At 42.3% G+C, this 14,705-nt stretch overlaps 1 protein-coding gene across 6 annotated transcripts in view; it reads left to right on the forward strand.

Annotated features, from left to right (window-relative positions):
- Window positions 1-14,705, forward strand: part of msh3 (mutS homolog 3 (E. coli)) — a 131,409-nt gene that overhangs the window by 110,665 nt on the left and 6,039 nt on the right. For 3 of the 6 annotated variants that reach the window (XR_016496706.1, XM_021606650.3, XM_036980256.2), the window contains one exon: window positions 698-866. The exons of 2 other annotated variants lie outside the window; for them this stretch is intronic. Coding sequence is in view for 2 of the 4 variants with exons in the window: in XM_021606650.3 (XP_021462325.3) it covers window positions 698-866 (169 nt within the window). In the remaining 2 variants the exon portion in view is untranslated. Of the gene's footprint in view, window positions 1-697; window positions 867-8,965; window positions 9,047-11,604; window positions 11,781-14,705 lie in introns of those variants that run through there. One more of the 6 variants, XR_016496705.1, reaches the window with a different exon arrangement.

The raw sequence follows: 14,705 nt of genomic DNA on the forward strand, positions 1-14,705 counted from the left end.
TACACAATGGAAACTGTTGAGCGTGAAAAAAACACCAGTGCAGTTGTTTACACAAATTGGTGCACCTGTCACTTACTGCCATACCTTGTTCAAAGGCACTTGAACTTGTCTTGCTCATTCACCCTCTGAATGGCACACAAACACAATCCATTTCTCACTTGTCTCAAGGCTTAAAAATCCTTCTTTAACCTGTCTCCTCCCCTTCATCTACACTGATTGAAGCGGATTTAACAATAAGGGATCAAAGCTTTCACCTGGTCAGTCTGTCATGGAATACGTACAGTTATGTAAATTGTACAATTGTATAACGTTGAGGTCCTTAAACATTTCAAATAAGTACTTGAAAAAGTCCCTGAAAGTCCTTGAATTTGACTTGCCAATGTCTGTATGAACCCTGCTTGAAGGATGTGTAGTCCTAGCCATATGTTATAGTATAGGTGGAATTATGGGCCAATTTGCATATATTCACTATTATTCCTCTAACTACACATAGAACTGCATACAACTCCTTTTTATTTTTGTTTCAAAACAATTAAACAATGTCACACATTGGCCCCATTATTTATATAAATAACCTTGTGTAGAGTTTAACCAAGGCTGTGGGTTTATGAAGGGTTAGTTAGGACGGTTGACTTAAGTCCAGTAAGGCTAACCATAGCGAAGTTGTGTTTATACCTTTGTGTGTGCGTGTGTGTAGACGTTGAGGTGCAGCCAGAGTTCATCACCTTCCTGTACCAGCTGACTGAGGGGGCGGCTGGGCAGAGCTATGGGCTAAATGTTGCCCGATTGGCTGAGATTCCAGAAGCTGTACTCCACATCGCCGCACGCAAAGCACAGGAGCTAAAGAACATCGTCGACGCCCGGAGGTACACATACAAATACACCCACTGTCCCAAACAGTGGGACACTCTTTCGGCTGAGCAGTCCAATGACTGAGTATGAGAATACTTCTGCAAAACGTTTTAAATCAATCTGGACTAACGACATGCCACTGGCTTTGAGTAAAGCCCATTTGTCTATGTATGCAGATAACTCAACACTATGCACATCAGCTACTACAGCGACTGAAATGACTGCAACACTTAACAAAGAGCTGCAGTTAGTTTCAGAATGGGTGGCAAGGAATAAGGTCCTAAATATTTGAAAAACTAAAAGCATTGTATTTGGGACAAGTCATTCACTGTACCCTTAACCTCAACTAAATCTTGTAATAAATCATGTGGAAATTGAGCAAGTTGAGGTGACTAAACTGCTTGGAGTAACCCTGGATTGTAAATGGTCATGGTCAAAACATATTGATACAACAGTAGTTAAGATGGGGAGAAGTCTGTCCATAATAAAGTGTTGCTCTACCTTCTTAAACTTCTTGTGACTCTCAAACCCGGATCCGGGAGCGTAATCATCGCCTCAAAATAATTAGCATAACGCAGAGGACATAAATCTTCCTATTCATGAAAATCACAAATGAAATATATTGAGACTCAGCTTAGCCTTTTGTTAATCACACTGTCATCTCAGATTTTCAAAATATGCTTTACAGCCAACGCTAGACAAGCATTTGTGTAAGTTTATCATGGCATAATGCTATGCTAGGCTCTGCTAGCGGCAGGCAACATTTTCACGAAAATAAGAAAAGCAATCAAATTAAATCATTTACCTTTGAAGAACTTCGGATGTTTTCACTCAGGAGACTCCCAGTTAGATAGCAAATGTTCCTTTTTCCAAAAATATTATTTTTGTAGGCGAAATAGCTCCCGTTTGTTCTTCACGTTTGGCTGAGAAATCGACCGGAAAATGCGGTCACTACAACGCCAAACTTTTTTCCAAATTAGCTCCATAATATAATATAGACAGAAACATGGCAAACGTTGTTTAGAATCAATCCTCAAGGTGTTTTTCACATATCTATTCGATAATATATCCGTCGGGACAATTGGTTTCTCATTAGAAGCGATTGGAATAATGGCTACCTCAGTACTTTACGCAAGATTTTCTGCGGGAGCCATCATGTGACCACTTGCTCAATGTGGTCCCTTACGGCTATTCTTCAACATAAATGCGTAAAAAGACGTCACAATGCTGTAGACACCTTGGGGAATACGTAGAAAGCGTAAGCTCATTCGTAGCGCTTTCAAAAAATGCCGCACTTCCTGATTGGATTTTAATCTGGGTTTCGCCTGTAACATCAGTTCTGTTGCACTCACAGACAATATCTTTGCAGTTTTGGAAACGTCAGAGTGTTTTCTATCCAAAGCTGTCGATTATATGCATAGTCGAGCATCTTGTCATGACAAAATGTCCCGTTTAAAATGGGAACATTTTTTATCCAAAAATGAAAATACTGCCCCCATGTCGCAAAAGGTTAACAGCACTATCAACAATGCAGGTCCTACAGGCCCTAGTTTTGTCGCACCTGGACTACTGTTCAGTCGTGTGGTCAAGTGCCACAAAGAGGGATTTTGGAAAATTGGCTAAATGTGGAGTAGAGATTGAATTCATCACTCCTTGTATTTGTGAGAGGTATTGACATGTTGAATGCACTGAGCTGTCTGTTTGAACTACTGGCGCTACTGACACCCATGCATACCCCACAAGACATGCCACCGGAGGTCTCTTCACAGTCTCCAAGTTCAGAACAGACTATCGGAGGCGCACAGTACTACATGGGACTTTATTCCATGTCAAATACCTAATGCAAACAGTAGAATGAGATACAAACAGAAACAAATATACTTTATGGAACAGCAGGGACTGTGAAGAGACACAAACACAGGCACAGACACATGCATACACACACACGATAAACTATACACACACGTACACAAGGATTTTAAATTTTATGTGGTAGTAGAGTAGTAGTCTGAGGGCACACACTTAATGTGTTGTGAAATCTGAAGTGAATGTATTGTTTTTAAAATGGTATAAACTGCCTTAATTTTGCTGGACCCCAGGAAGAGGAGCTGCTGTCTTGGCAGATCCAAGCGTCGGCTGGAGTGGTGTAAAGCTTGCTGCCATTGGAGTCTGGCGCAGTCGAAATGCGTTCTCTGTAGTGATGAATCGCACTTCACCATCTGGCAGTCCGATGGATGAGTCTGGGTTTGGCGGATGCCATGAGAACGCTACCTGCCCCAATGCATAGTGCCAACTGTAAAGTTTGTTGGAGGAGGAATAATGGTCTGGGGCGGTTTTTCATGGTTCAGGCCCCTTAGTTCCAGTGAAGGAAATTCTTAACGCCGCAGCATACAATGACATTCTAGACAATTCTGTGCTTCTAACATCATGGCAACAGTTTGGGGAAGGCCTTTTCCTGTTTCATCATGGCAATGCCCCCGTGCACAAAGCGAGGTCCATACAAAAATGGTTTGTCGAGATCGGTGGGGAAGAACTTGACTGGCCTGCACAGAGCCCTGACCTCAACCACATCGAACACCTTTGGGATGAATTGTAACGCAGACTGATAGCTAGGCCTAATCACCCAAAGTCAGTGCCCAACCTCACTAATGCTCTTGTGGCTGAATGGAAGCAAGTCACCACAGCAATGTTCCAACATCTAGTTGAAAGCCTTCCCAGAAGAGTGGAAGCTGGTATAGAAGCATAGGGGAGGACCAACTCCCTATTAATGCCCATGAGATGTTCAACAAGTAGGTGTCTGCTTACTTTTGGTCATGTAGTGTACATATGGGCAGTACCAAAACCAGTGATCTAATGATTGTCTTTTCGCAGCTAAATCTGCAGTTAGGATGGTTGTATACCCCATATACTGAATATAACATTCTATTGGGTGCAAGAATTTGTATAATAATTTAAATGGAAAAACTCAAAAGTTTTGATATCTGGCGTCGTTTTGTGTATCAGGTCATAAACCATGTGCCATGGAATCGGTGTGTCGAAAATCTCCTCCCAACTATTTTGCAACCTGTGTGGGCGCAGCTGTCAATTTTTTTGTTCCTTAAATCAAACTGGTATACTGTTTTATTCATAATTTATTAAAATAATTTATTCATAGCCAATTTTTGTCTTTAATGCAAGGCCGACAGACATGTTCCTTACCTTCTCCCCTTTCCATTTGCCTCGTCCATTTTTGTAGTAATGCTGCAATCATTTGTAATTTTGGTAATTTTGGGGCGGCAGGGTAGCCTAGTGGTTAGAGCGTTGGACTAGTAACCGGAAGGTTGTGAGTTCAAACCCCCGAGCTGACAAGGTACAAATCTGTCGTTCTGCCCCTGAACAGGCAGTTAACCCACTGTTCCCAGGCCGTCATTGAAAATAAGAATTTGTTCTTAACTGACTTGCCTGGTTAAATAAAGGTAAAATAAAAAATAAAATAAAAATAGAGCAGGCATTTCCATATATATTTGTTAACTGCATGTGTGACGTAACTCGACCAGTCTTATTTATGATATAATTTACAAAGATTTTTAAAGTGAAATTGCACCCAGCTATTTTTTTTTATTTTTTATTTATTTAACGAGGCAAATCAGTTAAGAACAAATTCTTATTTTCAATGACGGCCTAGGAACAGTGGGTTAACTGCCTTGTTCAGGGGCAGAACGACAGATTTTTACCTTGTCAGCTTGGGGATTCAATCTTGCAACCTTTCGGTTACTAGTCCAACGCTCTAACCACTAGGCTACCTGCTGCCCCTTTCTATTGCTTCTTTTAAAAATAGCAATATTTTGGAGATTATTTCATTTTTAAATAATCAAAAGTGAAAGGTTGTAATCTGAATGATGGGAAGAAGTCCATTCTTGAACACAAGGTGAACTATTGTTACCAATCTGCTAGAGAACCAGTTCGGATTTAAGTATAGTTTTTGTATGATTTAAGCCTTTATTAAGTGTTCCAATGCTTTAGTAATTGATAATTTCTTCCCCTCTAATTCATATTCATTATATAAATACGCCCGTTTAATTTTTGTCTGGCTTGTCATTCCAAAAAAAGTTCAATAGTCTTTGCTCATATAATTTAAAAAAACATGTCATTAGGTGTAGGCAGGGCCATAATCAAATAGGTAAACTGGGATATGACTAAATAATTAATCAGGGTGATTTTTCCACAAATAGACAGGTTGTCCTTTCCATAGTAACAAGATTTTATCTAATTTGGCTAACTTTCTATTAAAATGTATTGTAGCGAGATCATTTCTTTCTTTTGGGATATGAATACCAAGTATGTCCACTTCACCGTCTGACCATTTTATTGGTAAACAACACGATAATGGCAAACTTTTATTTTTAGCAATCCAATATAAAATATGGTGCATTTATCATAATTCGGTTATAATCGAGAGAGGTTAGAAATGTTATATAGATCCTCTGTGAGGCTGTGCAGGGATCCAAATAGCGGATTTAAAAGAAAACATGAATCATCAGCATACCTTTGTTTTTAAGCCCTGGATTTCTAGCCCTTTGATATTTTTGTTGGATCTGATTTTAATAGCTAACTTTTCGATGGCCGTAATAAATAGAAATGTCTATCATGGACATCCTTGTTTTACCCTTCTTTACAATTTAATACTGTCTGATAAGTAGCCATTATTTACTATTTTACACCTGGGGTTACTATATATAACTTTAACCCATTGTATAAGAGATTCTTCAAAATTCTAATGGTCCAGGCATTTAATTATATGCTCTATGCATTTTGCTAGGATTTTGGCATCACAACAGTGTGTAAGGGTTTTTTTAGGTGGACTGGATCTTTATACTGTATTTACCACCTGGGTCCTATTTCAGTAATAGTGAATTCAGACCTTCTTGCTGAGTATCAGATAGTCTACCGCTTTTATAGGATTGGTTAAAACAGAACTTTGAGTACATCGAAAAAATATTTGATATAACTCAACTGGTGTGCCACCCAGCCCTGAAGTTTTCCTTATTCCTCTGTAATTAAGGCCTTCACATGAGTCTTTCTGTATGGCTGTTGATTTTACACTATTAATAGAAAAAAAATCCTTACAATTAACTTTAGTTCATGGAGATGGAGGAGACTGAAATTAAAACATGAATCATGGATGACTCTGTCATTTATAGCAAGTTTAAGTAAATTATTGTTGGTCGCACTTCTATGTTGAAGATAAAAAATAATAATTTAGTGTATTTTTCCCTGTATTCCAGTTCGCCTTATTTTTATAATACACTGCTCAAAAAAATAAAGGGAACACTTAAACAACACAATGTAACTCCAAGTCAATCACACTTCTGTGAAATCAAACTGTCCACTTAGGAAGCAACACTGATTGGCAATAAATTTCACATGCTGTTGTGCAAATGGAATAGACAACAGGTGGAAATTATAGGCAATTAGCAAGACACCCCCAATAAAGGAGTGGTTTTGCAGGTGGGGACCACAGACAACTTCTCAGTTCCTATGCTTCCTGGCTGATGTTTTGGTCACTTTTGAATGCTGGCGGTGCTTTCACTCTAGTGGTAGCATGAGACGGAGTCTACAACCCACACAAGTGGCTCAGGTAGTGCAGCTCATCCAGGAAGGCACATCAATGCGAGCTGTGGCAAGAAGGTTTGCTGTGTCTGTCAGCGTAGTGTCCAGAGCATGGAGGCGCTACCAGGAGACAGTCAAGCACATCAGGAGACGTGGAGGAGGCCGTAGGAGAGCAACAATCCAGCAGCAGGACCGCTACCTCCGCCTTTGTGCAAGGAGGAGCACTGCCAGAGCCCTGCAAAAGGACCTCCAGCAGGCCACAAATGTGCATGTGTCTGCTCAAACGGTCAGAAACAGACTCCATGAGGGTGGTATGAGGGCCCGACGTCCACAGGTGGGGGTTGTGCTTACAGCCCAACACCGTGCAGGACGTTTGGCATTTGCCGGAGAACACCAAGATTGGCAAATTCGCCACTGGCGCCCTGTGCTCTTCACAGATGAAAGCAGGTTCACACTGAGCACATGTGACAGACGTGACAGTCTGGAGACGCCGTGGAGAACGTTCTGCTGCCTGCAACGTCCTCCAGCATGACCGGTTTGGCGGTGGGTCAGTCATGGTGTGGGGTGGCATTTCTTTGGGGGGCCGCACAGCCCTCCATGTGCTCGCCAGAGGTAGCCTGACTGCCATTAGGTACCGAGATGAGATCCACAGACCCCTTGTGAGACCATATGCTGGTGCGGTTGGCCCTGGGTTCCTCCTAATGCAAGACAATGCTAGACCTCATGTGGCTGGAGTGTATCAGCAGTTCCTGCAAGAGGAAGGCATTGATGCTATGGACTGGCCCGCCCGTTCCCCAGACCTGATTCCAATTGAGCACATCTGGGACATCATGTCTCGCTCCATCCACCAACGCCATGTTGCACCACAGACTGTCTAGGAGTTGGCGGATGCTTTAGTCCAGGTCTGGGAGGAGATCCCTCAGGAGACCATCCGCCACCTCATCAGGAGCACTTTTAAAAGTGTCCCAAACAATAAGGGTATCTGCTGTACCTATGTTCTGTAGGGAAAAGGCAGGTATAAATTATTCTGTCTTGGTTAAAAACAAGTTGTCATGCAGTAAGCTTTGACGATATTTCCAGTATCCTCGCCCTTACAGAAATTCTGTAAGAGTAATGTGTATACCAATTATTTGATGGTCCGACCGCATTCTGTCACCAATCAACACTCTTTAAACATTTGCTGGCAACGAAAATGACATAAGGAATTAGTCAAGACGACTTGCTTGATTGAGCCTCCTCCATGTATATCTCACTAGGTCAGGATATTTAAGCCTCCATATACCCGCTAGTTCCAATATATCCATAATATTCGTAATTTCCTTAAGTGCATGAGCGTGATAGTTTGTGGTGTGAATTCCTTTACAGTCCATTGAGGTACTTAAAACCGTGTTATAATCTCCTACTGTAATAATTGAGTCATGTATTGCCTGTAAGCTCGATAAATTATTATACACTGCCGTTCAAAAGTTTGGGGTCACTTAGAAATGTCCTTGTTTTTTAAAGAAAAGCTCATTTTTTGTCCATTAAAATAACATCAAATTGATCAGAAATACAGTGTAGACATTGTTAATGTTGTAAATGACTATTCTTTCAAAAACAAGGACATTTCTAAGTGACCCCAAACTTTTGAACGGTAGTGTATATATTATTGAAGAAGCGTGGATCATCATTATTTGGACCATGTAGATCAATGAGCCAGATCTGTGTATGGGTCCAGTAGCATATTTAAAATGATCCACCTTCCTTGCTGATCTGTTTGAGCAGTTTGCATATTCGGATCAAAATTATTGTTCATTAATATCATCACCCCTTTTGAGTTTCTTTGCCCATGGGAGAAATATATTTCGCCCCCAGTCATTTTTCCATACAACTGAATGTAGAATGAGTTTCCTGTAAACAATAGATATTATATTCCTTCTAGGGGAAGGAAGCCAGGTAAAGACTTATTGTCTTTTATTATTATCTGCTAAACCATTACAATTATAACCAGCTATACTTATTTCACCACTTGCCATAATGAGATACAAGTTTAGATTATACATGTACATACCATAATATGTTTGTAAACTTACCATTAAGAAATACCATGATAACTGAGTGTCCATATAGCTGTACCATGATATTTTCACTGTTAAGCATAATGTGGGTGGGACAGTGATCTAATGTTATGTACATAATGTTGCTGCTAACGTCTCGTATGACCGAAAAGAGCTTCTGAACATCAGAACTTGGTTTATTCACCTCAAATTGGACGAGGAATTCTTCTTCAATGAGTCGGACGCAAGGGATATACTGCAGACACCCGACCAGGCCCTGATCCCTGTGATTCGCTGGAGAAGGAAACTGAGATTTCGAGGCAAAAGATCAGGGTTCCTTGCGAGGATCAGGTGACGAGTGGCTAATCTTCCCTTGCCTTCCGTTCTGCTAGCTAACGTTATATCGCTGGAAAATAAATAGGACGAACTGAAAGCACTTACATCCTACCAACGGGACATTAAAAACTGTAATATCTTATATTTCACAGAGTCGTGGCTGAACGATGACATTAAGAACATACAGCTGGCGGGTTATACACTCTATCAGCAAGACAGAACAGCAGCCTCTGGTAAGACACAGGACGGGGGCCTATGCATTTATGTAAACAACAGCTGGTACACAATATCTAAGGAAGTCTCATGGTTTTGTTCGCCTGATGTAGAGTACATAAGCTGTAGACCACACTATCTACCGAGAGAGTTATCATAAAACATTTTCGTAGCTGTCTACATTCCACCAGAGAGCGAGGTTGGCACTAAAACCGCACTAAATGAGCTGTATTACTGCCATAAGCAAACAGGAAAATGCTCATCCAGAGGCGGCGCTCCAAGTGTCCAGTGACTTTAATGCAGGGAAACTTAAATCGGTTTTACTGAATTTCTATCAGCATGTTAAATGTGCAACCAGAGGGGAAAACTCTAGACCACCTTTACTCCACACACAGAGACGCATACAAAGCTCTCCCTCGTCCTCCATTTAGCAAATCTGACCTTAACTCTATCCTCCGGATTCCTGCTTACAAGCAAGAATTAAAGCAGGAAGCACCAGTGACTCGGTCAATAAAAAAGTGGTCAGATGAAGCAGATGCTAAACTACAGGACTGTTTTGCTAGCACAGACTGGAATATGTTCAGGGATTCTTCCAATGTCATTGAGGAGTACACCACATCAGTCACTGGCTTATCAATAAGTGCATAGAGGACGTCGTCCCCACAGTAACTGTACGTACATACCCCAACCAGAAACCATGGATTACAGGCAACATATGCACTGAGCTAAAGGGTAGAGCTGCTGCTTTCAAGGTGGGGGACTCTAACCCGGAAGATTCTAAGAAATCCCGCTATGCCCTGCGACGAACCATCAAACAGGCAAAGTGTCAATACACTACTAAGATTGACTTGTACTACACCGGCTCTGATGCTTGTCGGATGTGGCAGGGCTTGCAAACTATTACAGACTACAAAGGGAAGCACAGCCGAGAGCTGCCAAGTGACACGAGCCTACTAGACTAGCTAAATAATTTATATGCTCACTTCGAGGTAACACTGAAACATGCATGAGAGCACAGGTTGTTCTGGATGACTGTGTGATCACCCTCCCCGCAGCCGATGTAAGACCTTTAAACAGGTCAACATTCACAAGGCTGCTGGGCCAGACGGATTACCAGGACGTGTACTCCGAGCATGCGCTGACCAACTGGCAAGTGTCATTTTCAACCTCTTCCTGTCTGAGTCTGTAATACCAACATATTTCAAGCAGACAACCGTAGTCCCTGTGCCCAAGAACACTAAAGTAACCTGCCTAAATGACTACCGACCCTGTAGCAGTCATGTCTGTACAAAAGAAACACCTATGTGAGAATGCTATTCATTGACTACAGCTCAGCGTTCAACACCATAGTGCTCATCACTAAGCAAAGGACCCTGGGACTAAACACCTCCCTCTGCAACTGGATCCTATACTTCCTGACAGGCAGCCCCCAGGTGGTAAGGGTAGGTAACAACACATCCGCCACGCTGATCCTCAACACGGGGGCCCCTCAGGGGGTGTGTGCCCAGTCCCCTCCTGTACTCCCTGTTCGCTCATGACTGCATACCCAGGTACAACACCAACACCGTCATTATGTTTGCTGATGACTCAACAGTTGTAGGCCTGATCACCGACAATGATGAGACAGCCTATAGGGAGGAGGTGACCGTGTGGTGCAAGGACAACAACCTCTCCCTCAACGTGATCAAGAAAAAGGAGTTGATTGTAGACTACAGGAAAAGCAAGACCGAGCACGCCCCCAGTCTAATCGACGGGGCTGTAGTGGAGCAGGTTAAGAGCTTCAAATTCCTTGGCATCCACATCACCAACAACCTAACATGGTCCAAGCACACCAAGACAGTTGTGAAGAGGGCACAACAACACCTATTCCCCCTTAGGAGACTGAAAATATTTGGCATGGGTCCTCAGATCCCATACCAAAGGTTTTTGCAGCTGCACCATCGAGAACATCCTGACGGGTTGCATCACTGCCTGGTATTGCAACTGCTCCGACCGCAAGGCACTACAGAGGGTAGTGCGTACAGCCCAGCACATCACCGGGGTTCAGCTCCCTGGCATCCAGGACCTCTATACCAGGTGGTGTCAGAGGAAGGCCCTAAAAATTGTCAAAGACTCCAACCACCCTAGTCATAGACTGTTCTCTCTGCTACCGCACGGCAGGTCTAGGTCCAAGAGGCTTCTAAACAACTTCTACCCCCAAGCCATAACACTCCTGAACAACTATTTAAATGGATACCCAGACTATTTGCACCCCCCCTCCATGCTGATGCTACTCTCTGTTAAGACCTATGCCTAGCCACTTTAATAACGCTACCTGCATGTACATAATTACCTCGACACCGGTGCCCACGCACATTGACACATTGACTCTGTACCAGTACCCCCTGTATATAGCCCCGTTATTGTTATTTACTGCTGCTCTTTAATTATGTTTTTCAATTTTTTCTCTTTCATTTTTCTTAGGTATTTTCTTAAAACTGCATTGTTGGTTAAGGGCTTGTAAGTAAGCATGTCACAGTAAGGTCTACTCGTCTATTCGTCACATGTGACCTCTAATTGTTCTCCAATATTCCACCAGCTAAAACCTCCCCCATCCCAGGTTGGGTTGTCGTCCCAGTGACTAGCTGGCCATCCCTGTACACATGGATCCTAGGGCCTTTAAGAGGTACGGGCCCAGCCTACAGGGAGGAGGTGAGTTCCCTGGCAGAGTGGTGCCAGGAAAATAACCTCTCCCTCAACGTCAACAAAAACAAAGGAGCTGATCGTGGACTTCAAAAAACAGCAGAGGAAGTACTCCCCTATCCACATCGACGGGACCGCAGTGAAGAAGGTGGAAAGCTTTAAGTTCCTCGGCATACACATCACTGACAATCTGAAATGGTCCACCCACACAGACAGTGTGGTGAAGAAGGCGCAACAGTGCCTCTTCAATCACTGGAGGCTGAAGAAATTCGGCATGGTCCCTAAGGCCCTCAGAAACTTTTACAGATGCACAATTGAGAGCATCCTGTCTGGCTGTATCACCACCCTTTACGGCAACTGCACCGCCTGCAACCGTAGGGCTCTCCAGAGAATGGTGTGATCTGCCCAACGCATCACAGGGGGCACACTGCTTGCCCTCCAGAAAATCTACAACACCTGATGTCACACGAAGGCCAAAAAGATTATCAAGGACAACATCCTGGGAATGAGAAACAGAAGCTATTTTTCAATCTCAAGGCCATCAGACTGTTAAATAGCCATCACTAGCAGGTTACCACCCGGATACTCAACCCTGCACCTTAGAGGCTGCTGCCTTATATACATAGACATGGAATCACTGGCCACTTTAATAATGGAAAACTAGTCACTTTAATAATGTTTACATACTGTTTTACTCATCTCGTATGTATATACTGTATTCTATTCTACTGTATTTTAGTCAATGCCACTCTGACATTGCTCATCCTAATATTTATATATTTCTTAATTACATTCTTTTACTTTTAGATTTGTGTATTGTTGTGAATGTTTAGATACTACTGCACTGTTGAAGCTAGGAACACAAGCAGTTCGCTACGCGTGCAATAACATCTGCTAAATATGTGTATGTGACCAATAACATTTGATTTGATCCTTTAAAAATAGCACGTTGCCACTTACAGTACAGAACCAGATTCTCAGCCAACAGCATTTTGAACGCCTTCACCTCTGTTTTACTGCATCTAGTTATTTAAAAATGTATATATAAAAAAACATTGCATATCTTAATTTATTCCCACAATTGACGAATAATTTGCATAATAATATCAGCACTTCTACGAAGGATTGTCACCTGTAACAAGGGCTGGCAGTATGAATTCTACATTTTGTCAACAGATGTGGGATGCATAGACTCACTCAACCCACCCCATCCAAACAAACACCTCTGCCCCTCTCTCCTTCCACCCATAGATCGACCTTTCGCACACACAAACACAAGCTAACATTTTCAACAGTTGTTCCATCCCGGGCCCCAACTCAAGGGAAGACGTGTGAATGTGTAAAACAGTTTGGCTATTTACAAATTGAGCAGGAATGGGAATATTTAATTAACCAATATCTAGTCCTAGCTTATAGAGCTCTTCCCCCCCCAACACCCACACACGCTGGTCCACCGTTATGACCAATCTTCTCAAGAACCTCTGTGCAGTTAGACCATTTTGATTATTCTGTGCAACCAAGGCCACAATAATATGCTCTCTCTGATTGTCCGAGTGTGACTCCCTCCCCATGGGTTACTGCAGCCAGTGTAGCCAGCAATGCCAGTACCTGCGGGTACTCCACTCTCATTAGCAGCTTTGAGAAAATCCTAGTATATTATGCTCACCCATTCGGGGGCTTAGACTTTTGGGCCTACTCTACCAGGCAGGCTCAGACTCTTGATGGGGTGGTGCTGCATCAGTGAGTCTCTGACTGCGTTCAACTTTCTGTCATGGCTGCATAGCCTACTTGCAGTAGGAAACCATGTGTTTGGTGTATTTGATACCATTCCACAAATTCCGCTCCCGCCTTCACCACGAGCCCATCCTCCCCAATGAAGGTACCACCAACATCCTGTGCCGCATACTGTGCCTTTTTTATGTCCTCTTGTTTGTAGTGTTTTTATTTCTACCTTGTTGATTACTGCCTACTTTTTGGCTTTGGGTACTTTGTGTACGAGTTCCTTGTATTTGGGGATTTATTATTTCATGAATTATCCTATCTTTTATCTATTTATAAATACTATACGTAAAAAATATAATACCAATTATTTTACAACATTCCCTAACTTGAATAGTATAGTGTATTTACAGTGCCTTGCGAAAGTATTCAGCCCCCTTGAACTTTGCAACCTTTTGCCACATTTCAGGCTTCAAACATAAAGATATAAAACTGTATTTTTTTGTGAAGAATCAACAACAAGTGGGACACAATCATGAAGTGGAACGACATTTATTGGATATTTCAAACTTTTTTAACAAATCAAAAACGGAAAAATTGGGCGTGCAAAATTATTCAGCCCCCTTAAGTTAATACTTTGTAGCGCCACCTTTTGCTGCGATTACAGCTGTAAGTCGCTTGGGGTATGTCTCTATTAGTTTTGCACATCGAGAGACTGACATTTTTTCCCATTCCTCCTTGCAAAACAGCTCGAGCTCAGTGAGGTTGGATGGAGAGCATTTGTGAACAGCAGTTTTCAGTTCTTTCTACAGATTCTCGATTGGATTCAGGTCTGGACTTTGACTTGGCCATTCTAACACCTGGATATGTTTATTTTTGAACCATTCCATTGTACATTTTGCTTTATGTTTTGGATCGTTGTCTTGTTGGAAGACAAGTCTCCGTCCTAGTCTCAGGTCTTTTGCAGACTCCATCAGGTTTTCTTCCAGAATGGTCCTGTATTTGGCTCCATCCATCTTCCCATCAATTTTAACCATCTTCCCTGTCCCTGCTGAAGAAAAGCAGGCCCAAACCATGATGCTGCCACCACCATGTTTGACAGTGGGGATGGTGTGTTCAGCTGTGTTGCTTTTACGCCAAACATAACGTCTTGCATTGTTGCCAAAAAGTTAAATTTTGGTTTCATCTGACCAGAGCACCTTCTTCCACATGTTTGATGTGTCTCCCAGGTGGCTTGTGGCAAACTTTAAACGGCACTTTTTATGGATATCTTTAAGA

Source organism: Oncorhynchus mykiss, chromosome 6, assembly GCF_057628025.1.
Source record: "Oncorhynchus mykiss isolate SJ-2025 chromosome 6, ASM5762802v1, whole genome shotgun sequence".
Classification (NCBI taxonomy): Eukaryota; Metazoa; Chordata; class Actinopteri; order Salmoniformes; family Salmonidae; genus Oncorhynchus; species Oncorhynchus mykiss.